The 10,979-nt window shown below is 42.7% G+C and overlaps 1 protein-coding gene across 1 annotated transcript in view; it reads right to left on the bottom strand.

Annotated features, from left to right (window-relative positions):
- Positions 1 to 206: 206 nt before the first annotated feature.
- The window catches only part of LOC119460043 (phosphoacetylglucosamine mutase-like), a 39,275-nt gene continuing 28,502 nt past the window's right edge, over positions 207 to 10,979 (bottom strand). The window contains exons 10-16 of the mRNA XM_037721393.2: positions 9,967 to 10,068; positions 9,826 to 9,881; positions 9,684 to 9,747; positions 8,928 to 9,050; positions 8,716 to 8,837; positions 6,087 to 6,138; positions 207 to 4,444 (exon numbers count right to left, since the gene is read on the bottom strand). Of these exons, the coding sequence (XP_037577321.1) occupies positions 4,355 to 4,444; positions 6,087 to 6,138; positions 8,716 to 8,837; positions 8,928 to 9,050; positions 9,684 to 9,747; positions 9,826 to 9,881; positions 9,967 to 10,068 (609 nt within the window). The 3' untranslated portion in view covers positions 207 to 4,354. The remainder of the gene's footprint in view (positions 4,445 to 6,086; positions 6,139 to 8,715; positions 8,838 to 8,927; positions 9,051 to 9,683; positions 9,748 to 9,825; positions 9,882 to 9,966; positions 10,069 to 10,979) is intronic.

Here is a 10,979-nt window from a genome sequence, read left to right as displayed (position 1 = left end):
AAGGATTTGATGAACACAGACGCCCAGCAAGGGAGCTCTAAATTTGACACACAGTGCCAACTAATAAGAGCAAAGCAAGCTGGCCCAATGGCCCTAACACATACCGTACAGTTAACTTCAAGCTATTAGTGCACTGATACACAGCTTCACGTGCATCAATCACAGTGCGTCAATCACATTATACTTGAATACACCAGCTCAAAAACTGCAATAAAAGTGTTTATTAATAAATCAAAATATATAGAAGACATAACAAAGCTGAAATAAAATGTGGCAAAATAGAATGACCACAATGGCAAGCCAACGGGCAAAAATGTGCGCCATAGGAAAATAAATAAAACTGTGCACCACCTTTGCCAACCACATAGAAACAGTCACCACATTGTGATTAGACCCCGGGGATTTCAACTCTGCCAATAAAAAGTGTGTCTTGGTATTATTTTTATAGTTACACACACACAAAGGAAGTATGCTGGAAGCTCAGTAGAGGAGCTTAGTCGCTTGCAGGAGTTGGTTTTGCTCTCCTGCTCATGTTACATATTCATGCATTCTTGCAGCGTGAAAAAAATGGTTCCAACTCCCCCACCATGTCACTGACAAAAGCAAACTGCAATGGACAATTTAAAATAAAACTAATAAATAAGCTCCAAAAAGATTTGCTCCCTACTAGCCCTGAGAATGGAATCTACTGCTAAAACATTATCACTAAACAGTTCTTTGATCATACCTAGTTGTGATACCAAGCTTAAAAAATCCAGCCAGCGATACCGGAGTTTCAGAGAGCAGACAGATAGGTTCCTGGAAAACACAAAAAACATCCTGACATGCGCCACTCTGGTACTAAGTATTGGAAGTGCCCATTAGCCTGTCTCCCCGAAAATTATAAAACAATCTAACTCGCCAAAATTTTTGTTAATTTGCATTCTATTTCGGCGGTGGAATTTCACAAATGGTATGATTAAAGAGCTCTATGGCTATTGAATACAGTCCTTAAATGTGGACTATGCCATCACAAAACAAGCAGAATAACAGAGCCTCCAGCAGCTCCACAAGCAAACACAAGAAACAAAGTTGGCACAAGTGAAGTCTGTCAAAAGCCACCACAAAGCATTATCACAGGGAAGGGATACAGGCGAAAATAGACCAATACAACTCTTAAGTATCTGCTTCAACAACCTACCCCATTAAATATATTTATATTATATATATATATACATGTATACATATGCAACTCTTCTTATTTGCAAAAAATTACTCATTTGAAAGAAAAATAAAAACACTTGGTGCATATTACCGAGGCAACACGAATGTCCAGAAAATGTCCCATTTAGGCCACCGATGACTAAAGGTCAAGAAGCTTTGAAAGCAACTGAAGAAAGACTGACAAAGCCTAAAGAAACCAACCTCAGCCCTATATTCCCATATGTGGAAATACTGGAAGAAATGCGTGCACGTCAGGACGGCCTCAAATCGCAATATATGTGAATGGAACCAGTGGGTAACAGATTTCCTCTAGGATAAAAAGTGGTCGAGCAGAATTTAGTAAGAGTTTTCACATTTACTTGATGCCTACTGTGCCGGCAGTGTCATAACAAAACAGGTTAAAGAAGAAAGAAATCTTGCTTAATCCATTAAAAGTGCTATTACACAGTTAAAGGTCTTGTGGATTGTCAATTCAAATGCTACTCCTGAAGATGCATTGAGATGCACTTGTATTCAGTACAACAAAATATATGCACACATTTGCAACATACGAGACGAAGGACTGTATGCTGCCGTGCATCATGAAGTACTGAGAAAGAGGCGTACATCCCTAAACTTGTTTCACTCTGTTTAGCAACAAGAAATCTCACAATATGCTCAAGCCTGCAGTTTTTCTAGCTTTACCATGGCCACGAGTGAAAAATGGCAAATTTTTCTAGCCGCTGAAGACTGCGCTGCAGACACCGCCATGTCATCTGTGTGAATAGACATCAATCCAAGTGCATAAAGCGAATAGCTTGGTATGTCACTACAAGAAACTACATAAGCACAGTGGAATCTCTTGGTGAAAAAGAATATTCATAGTACCACCAAATACTTCACCTCCTAGGGAAATAATCACCACTAAAACATGAATTAAGTATCCAACCATCACTATCTTGAGCCAACCTCATGCACACCATACGTGACAATTTCCAAATTTTATTGCTAATTTTTTGATGTCTAGCTAAGTCCCCCCCCCCCCCCCCCCCTTGAAATACACGCTCACACTCCATCAAGCCACCAGTGATATGCCCTAACCTTATGTTCTTCAGCCCGTCCTCCCCAAAACTAATTATTTATTCCACACTACAAGAGTCAAAGCACTTGTGCAGGTGTTCCCCTCAGCTTCTTTCAACACTTAACTGCTAATGATAAAAGCTTAGTGCTAAGTAAAATCTAACTTTCTAAAAATAAATTAAGGAACAAATATACATTTAAAAACTGTACCAAGCTATATGAAGTGTTACTAAGAGTGCTAGACTTCCAGACTACCACTACAGACAAACCCCCTTTTACTTTCCTTGCAAGTGAGGTGATTTTAACACACACCTAGTTCAATACGTGTTCGTCACAAACATATCATAGGACCTAATCAGAACTTCTGCATGGAGGTTGCTTAACGCCAGTAGCATGGGGGGATGGCATAATATTCAAGACAAACTTCTCCTCCAGCAGACCCTCTGCAATCTGTTATGTGCAGCTTTAGAGTTATTGTGTTGTAGAAAGAAGAGGCTTTCTGAATACTAATAACATGATTAGAAGGGCCTTAGACTTCCAAGAAGCCCAAGTTGCTTGATAAACTTGTGTGAAGGTGCTAACAAAGCTCATCAGAAGTTTGTGGACAAAACACTCTAGGAAAGTAAAGAGCAGAAAACACAGAGATCTGCCCCGACAGAGAGAATCTGAAGGCAGCAGACACTTGTGCATTTGCATTCCACAGCTTTGGTAAATTTAGCTTGAAAGATATGTAATGCACAAGGAAAGCAACAATTGGCCAAAGGCAGCAGCTAATGCAGAATTGAAGAGGCACAGCCAAGCAACAAATACGACCAAACAAGATCAGACCCTACGTAACAAGCAGTTGGAATGACGACATGCACAACCTTAGTATCAGCACATTTCCAAGCTGCTACGTGGGTATGAGAAACACCCAACGCTTGCAGCTGCCTACCTATACATGCCACATCTATGTTTTCGAAGAGATACAGCTGGAGGTAAGAACAAGCTTGACTGGCATTCAGCAAAGAGAGCACTTGGAGTAAAAATGACAAGATTGTGCTATGCCAAGGTAGGAGGGCCTGCCTTTCATTCAAGCAGGTAATATGTCATGATAAAAGTACAAAAGGCACGCTTCCAGAGGAGACGTGCGATAGATTTGCCCGACAGGGCTGCAGAGCAAGACAACAGTTACATTAAGTATATAGTGTAAAAACTACTCGCCTACCTGCAACACAATGTCACTTGTTGCTCGGCGCCACAATGCACCAAGCACTCAATGCTAAGAGCACCTATTACTGAATGAACAGAAAAGTAAAGCCACAGAGAAAGACGCAAGAGTGCACAAGCTGCTGGCACAAGGTTTATGGAAGGTCACTGCCACAGTGCACAAAACATAAGTGGGGCATGTGCATTGCCTCACTAAAACAACTGCATCAGTGACACCAACAACTATTCAGGTCAGTCTCCCAAGCTAGTACACAGTCTTTTCCTATTACCTAAAAGAGGTGGTGACTTGCAGGAATACTGTAGCCCATTTCATAACAGACATGCACACACACATGCTTACTTATGCTGTGGCAGCAGACCGGCTCAGAAACATCCAGAAGAACAGTTGATTATCACAAAAGCCACCAGCAAAATGCTATCAACTTGAAATGCTGAGTGGAAGCTTAGAGCAGGATGAGAGATGGTTCCAATAACATGGCTGACCTCATGACATGCTTCTGGCACACAGACAGAAACAGAAACGTGATCCGTGGTCCCTTGGGGACAAAAGCTTGTACCCCCCCAAGCCACAAAACTAACTCTCTCAAAGCAAGCCCGCCTGCATCCGGAGGACATCTTGTTCACATTTTACTGAAGCCCCTGCAGGAACAGCACAGTGCCAGGTAGAGATAAGGTAGTAAATGTCTGAGACAGACCACACTGTACCGTTAAGGCCCAATTTTCATGCCCTTATTAAAAAAATTTACCTCCTCCCATAATTTCAGGTAGAAGTGTAACATTTACACTGATAGAAAAGGTGAGCTTGGCTGGAGTTCTGCTGTCAATATGGGTTCGCACATCAAGGGTGGGTCGCTTTGAGTTCAATGGCCCCAGCATTCGCACTTCAGGCCAGCAGCTTGGGCTTTTCACCGATACCACCAGCGAGTTCATAAACCTTCATGCCAACTTCGTAGGCAAGCTTGTTGGCTGCGTCCTGAAATATAGTGCAAACCATGTAAAACTAAATATTAGCTTATAGTAAAAGAATGTTTACAAGTAGTACAAACTATATTAAGCAAAAGTCTGAGCATTACATAATTATTTTTGAATAAGGGAAACCAATAAGCAGTTACGAAAAATGGTAAAAGCAGAACATAATCAGTTATCACAATACAGCCAACGACAGATTTTCTGGACATGCCCGATTATTCAGACGCCTTCGCACCACCACCACATACCCCATAGAGTCAAAGTATTAGAACGTACGACATTTCAGACGCGAGAAATCTCCGCCTTCCGATTTTCCGGACTTTTTGCCATGACCGCAGGCTCAAAATGGCATTAATCGGAGCCACCACCGCTGCCATTTCGATTATCTCGCCGCCTCGAACCGGCACTCTCGTACGCAAATCCGCTGGCAGTCGTAGCCACCACCACGGTAGAGTGTATTAGAATGGGCAAGCGCTGAGGGTGAAGCAAAAAACGTGGAAATTGTGGCGGTGCTGCCGTCGCCTTAATCTGAATCTACAGCCAATAAACGTTGGCTCTGGCTGTTTCGGCAGCGCTCATTGGCTGAGGCGAGCTCACGGGCTGCGTAGCTGTCGTCTGCTCGATGCACCGTCGTTATTGCGTCGTTTGCATCCTTTCCACTGCTCTTTTTCCATTTTATTTACAATAGATCGGTGGGGAATAATATCAGTGTTACCGCCACCGAGTATCCGCCTGTCAAAACTCCATACAACTGTGGTAGGGTCTCCGACGCGCGGGGCCACTCATTCGGGAGAAAAGGACGGTGGCACCACCAACTTTTCAATAAAAAAAAGCCTCAGCAGGGGAGCCTGCATTGGACCCACTCCCTCAATCTAGTACACTCTAACCACGGCAACGCTAGGCCTAGCTACTTCGACGTTCGCTACCAAGCTTCTTGCTGTATGGTGCCGTGTTTTTCATTGAAACAATTTGCTGTTGTTAGCAATGGCGCCTGCTCCGCCATTGTAACCCTCGCCAATGGCTTCGAAGCTCGGAAAACAGCGCGTTGCATAAATGCCGGTTCCAGAAAGTCAGCTTCGCCTCAACATAGCAGTGTTATGCAGTGAAGCACATTGCGAGTGGGAAGGGGCAATTGTCACGGGGCACGGTACGTATTCCTTAATTATACACGCGTGCGCCCGCCATCTCCTATCAGAGTACGAGCACCAATACGCCTAATAAATGTACTGGCCGGTATTTAGAGCTATTTCAGACGTGCCTGTGGCGATTTGAGGCCTTTCAGTTTCAGTTTATTATTCCGTTTCAGCCAGTTGGGGGCAGTAAAAGGCACACATTCAATTTTTCAGACTGCCCAATATTTTGGACGTTTTCGCGGCCCCCAGGGAGTCTGAAAATCGGACGTTGACTGTAGTAGTATACTTGAGCACTGGTAGAAGGCTCAGAAGATGGCACCACCAGTGCTCGGTACTCGTGTCTACATCTTTGGTAATCAGTGAATGGTAATAAATATACAAACAGGCTAAAACTCTCTCTTGTATTAACTCCAATAGCACTTGAATGGGTGATCACATGACTTCGCATAGTTCCGAGTGTACTCAGGGTGCTAACTGACTGCGCACCTCTAATAGTAAAAAGGCTAAACTCACCTGAGTGCTAGCCTCTGCATAAACACGGACAATATCTTCAGTTCCAGATGGCCTAGAGAAAGATCAGAAGCACTCAGCATACCATAGCAAATGTCAAGGAGTGACGGACTTCAGAAACCCAATTTCCTTAGCATATGTGACACCTAACCCTTAAAGGTCTGAATTTTGTTTTTGGCATCAAAACTGTGTACATTTTGTGCATCTGAATGAGGAAAAAGAAAATTTGGCAGAGCCACTTAAGACTGCTTAAGTGTGGGAATGCGACAGCATTACAGTCCCATTGGTCAAATGCTTTCGATTGATGTTTTCGTACATGCATTAATGTTCTTTCTGCTGATTCGGTGTGTGTGGGCATTTTTGTGTTCCCCAGCTTCTTCTTCTGAGGCATACTTCCATGGGCGACCTCGTTTCACAGCTGCCACAGAGCTAGACATTTCAGAGTCCATCGCAGTAAAGACAACACCAATGAATTCCGATAAGCAAGTGAGACGCCGGAAGCAGCACGCTCATTTTATGCACTCATGACGTGGTGTCGCGAGTTCATCGAAGTAGACACAGCAGTGATAAAATCCAAAGAGCAAGCGACGCACGGGAGGCAGCGCACTCACTTTATACACTTATGACATGGCGCCACCTCCTGCCCATTGGCTGCGTTGTCACATTCCCAATGACGCACGCTCTAGGCAAACCTTTATCAGTCAGAACTGTGAAGCCGCCGTGGCTTCGGGGGAGCGTGCACATCTCGCACCCCAGAGGTCCATGTTCGATTCCCACCCCGACCGAAACGTCCCAAATTTCTGTTCAAAGCCATTAATTTAATTTGTTTACAGGAACCTGCCTGAGAAATTTGACGTTAATATGAGCATGTTTGACGTGTTTTTACTCTTTGCGCCGTCAGCCATTTTTGGTACCATCGCTTGGTCACGCCGCTGCCGCTGACGCCCAATTTTCCCGTAGTGGGGCACATAATACTTTCGAGTTAAAATAATTTCACAGTGAAGTTTTTTTGTAAAATGTAGAAGCCTTCACATAATGTAGGTAACTTGTGGCATCTCAAATTCCTTAATTTGCAGTACTTAGTGTGTGAATTATGGTCACAAATTATTTGAAGGATGTTTCAAGTAGCCAGCCTTATGTGACAGGTTCCAGGGGTGCGGCACAGAGGCCTAATCACAGTATGCTGCAATATGTGGACATTTTTGAAATTTCAGGAAATGCCAGTAGTCCATGCCACTAAAGTCTAGATAAATAACTAGAGTTGCTCGAACTGATTTTTCACATCAGTTCGCACTTTGATTTTCTCTTAATAAGACATACCTCGTGAGGTAGTGTGACTCCTTCAGAAATCATTGAACCAGAAAGAGTTAAGCTTGCACATTTTGTACAGTTCAACCCCAACTATTTAAAATGTCTTTTAGATTCACTATATCTCATTTGGTTTATTTTATAACAGAAGAAGCATGCTCACTTTTGAAAGCTTTAAAAGATTACTAAAAAAAATTTTCTTTAATTGCTTCTTAGAGACCACAGGGGCAAAAGCATAAAAATGGGTTCTCTCATATCTTGATACCCAAACTATGTCTTTCAGGTATATCGATTAATGTTTTTATAAAATGCACAGTATGAAAGAAGCTGCAAATTACGAGAAAGCTTAGATAACTGCACTCTACACACCCTCTGCAAAATTGGTTCAAACTGAACAATACTCAGTAAAACAAATTTTGTGCCCAAACTATATAAGAAGATCCCCAAAACTTCAGAGAAAAACACAATTCATGTTCAGCAAGAACGCTCCAAAAACTTGGAAGGCCATGGTCTTTTCTTGCGCTCCAACTACGAGAATAGGGCTTCTCCTCATCCTAAAACCAAAGGAATAGCAGGTGGTGCCCATAATGTTGAAAGGAGAGTGCAGGCACATTAGTGCAACCCAAATTTGTTGTTTTCTAGCTACCCCAACAGGTTTAGATAAATTTTAACCAATACTATCTACCAAATATTGAGCCATTTTCAAGAGCTACAAGGAGGAGAGCTTCACTGCCAACACAGACACTCTCTCCCTTTGCCTCGACTAAAGTCTGCAAGTGACATTCCTTCCCTGCCTTCTCCCAAACTTGGAGCAATCAAAACTATTTCACATTAACATCACAAGCTCCACTTCCTTGCCTTCCTTTCTCGTCCTTTTCTTTTTTTTTTTTTTTTTTGATGCATGGCACACTTAGTTCTGAGCATTTTACAATGACCGAAGTCACATGCCATAATCAGCAACATTACAAGTATCCATTAGGTGTGACATCGCCCTACTGGGGAGTGAACTTTGCTAGATAGTAAGGGCACAGGGGCTGCCGTTTGAATTTTCAGCTGTTTTCGCAGCATACATCAGTGTAATACCTTGCAGACACCACTGTCAATAAGTGATCTACGGGCCACAATTGTCTGTTGCAAAGTCGAAACCAGGTAGGTGCCCATAATGGGTTCTCGTAATGCAAACCCTAATAAAGTGCCCATAATGGGAACCTTTTAAGGCTCTTTTGGAGAGTAACAGAGAAATTTTAAAAGTCTAACATGGGGGGAAAAATGAAACTAAGGAGAAAAAGCACAGCGCTTCCTATAAGACATATTATAACCTCACCTGACAAAAGCTCTTCCACTGTGGTAGCCCTGAACTAATTGATCTATTGCAGGCTGCAAGTCGCTTGGGGACAGGCACCGGCGCTCTGCATTGGTGGTTGTAATTATGTTCCGATTTGCTACCTGGATAAAGATGACCATATCTCTGTTAATACAAAGCATGACTTCACAGGAGGCAAAGTAAGGTCACTGTGTGTTAGCACATTAACTTACATGAATTTTGAGTTGCCTGTTTGGAAGTTCAGTGTAAAAGGAGTTCCACTCAGGGGCACAGATGCCCTTGGCATGAAGAACGGTCTCCACTAGTAGCATGTCTGAGATGGCATCTCCTACAGTCTGCATAAAAAATCACATCCTTCACCACAACCTTGAATGCATAGTAAAAAATTATTGCATTCAATTTACTGCATTTGCATGTAAATAATGCAACCACGAATATAGTTAATGCGAGAGGGGACTTTTGGTCTGTCAGAAAAATAAAAACAAACATTACAAATACTACGCAAGAAAACAAGAAACAACGCAAGAAATGGATACTCGAAGGGCTTTTTTCATCATTACTGTGAACTGCCCTCGCAAAATGAAGTGAAAGGAAGAGTGCTGACGTCTTTGTCAGTATTGGCGTAAACACAGTCATCCTTTGTGACACCCCCCCCCTCCCCCAAGGCTACTCACAAATAGCACTTCAGGAATGCCCGCGACAAAATCAAACATGGCAAAGCCTTTCCCGGGCGTGAGGCGCTGTGATCCACCATGAGATTTCGAAAACCACTCACTCGACATGCCTGCACAACAGCGCCTATTGTCATGCTCAAATTTGTGATTAATATGCTGTAACCACATTGATGCAGCCATAATAGCGTTCTAAATCAGGAAAAGGAAGACACTGCAAAATGCACAGTATCCACTCTCAGTAACCACTGAACTTGTGTTTAGCAGCTCATGTAGGCACAATGAAAGAAAACCTACCTGGTTTATGAGGTCCATCGTGTGCAGAAGCTTCTTGGCAGCCTGTTGCCTCTCAGCATATTGGCTGAATCACAAATTAAGAGAGAGAGAAAAATCCCATATGACCATGAAGCATGGCAACAATGCAAGAAATCTAACATACTTGCTATCATTGGCCAAGTCTTGAATGGCCTGCTGTGCCTTCTCACTAAAGAGTACCTGTTTGTACAGAAAAGCACAGCACAATGAGATCAACATCATCTGGAAAGAAAAAGCACATAAAAGAAAAGCACATTGTACTTACAGTGCCATGACCATTGGCTTCAAAGTAGATTCCGATATCTGCCTTCTGGGCCTCCCGGTGCAAATGCTTAATTCCTGTGGGTACACACTTCACAGGTACCTTCTGCAAAAGACAGAAAGAGCTGTCTAGCCAAAAATGAAGCTGAAACAAGTTGCAGATATGTACTATGTATTGTACAACTTGCATAACTTAAAGTCAATGGCATGTACGATCATCAGCAAATGAAACATGAATGAGAAAGAACAAGGCAGAACATCTGTTTAAAGAAATAGTTTAAGAGTGTCACATTGCTATGTAGCCAGTTGCCAAGATGGTGCAGGCTCCAAACTAAGTATGCTGCCAATTTGAATCCGTTGATAAGTTCCAGCATGTATCACAAAATGTGTTTTGCTCGTTTCTAGAAGAGGGCTTCCAGGGAGCTTTCAAAAAGGAAATGGTGCTAGGAGAAGTACATTGCTATACACAGGGAAAATCTTGAGGGAGAAAATGGTCAAACTTTGGTACAGCAGCTGCCTTGAAATCTTGCCCGGTCTGAGAATTATTTTATTATACCTAGGATAATAGTTGACTCTAGCTTCAGTGGAGCCACATGATGACTTTTTAAAGACAAATAAACCCTTTACACTAATATGAAAGTATTCTTCGTTTTAAGCACTCTTGAATAAACCTTGTACAGTTCAACCTACTTATAACAAAGTTGCATCGGACACAAGAATACCTTAATTATATCTGATATTCGTTATAAGCACGCACAGAGATATAAGCAACAAAAAATCATGATCAGGTTTATGCGAAATAAACGCAAGAAAGAAACGAAAGAAACATCAATCGCACAAGTGTGCGATTGGTGTTACCATGCGGAATGGCCAAAATGCCAACGCCGTCAGAACACTTTTCAGACACGGAGGGGGCTGCACGTGGACCGTACTGCGCTACTACAGCCATCAGTCTAGCCCGTGCGTCTGATTTTGCTGCAATGCTTAGGCAACTAGGCCTAGCCACACAAGCCCACT

The sequence above is a fragment of the Dermacentor silvarum genome, chromosome 1 (genome assembly GCF_013339745.2).
Source record: "Dermacentor silvarum isolate Dsil-2018 chromosome 1, BIME_Dsil_1.4, whole genome shotgun sequence".
NCBI lineage: Eukaryota > Metazoa > Arthropoda > Arachnida > Ixodida > Ixodidae > Dermacentor > Dermacentor silvarum.
Note: the sequence above shows the minus strand (reverse complement) of the source record. Positions and strands in the feature narration are given on the sequence as shown.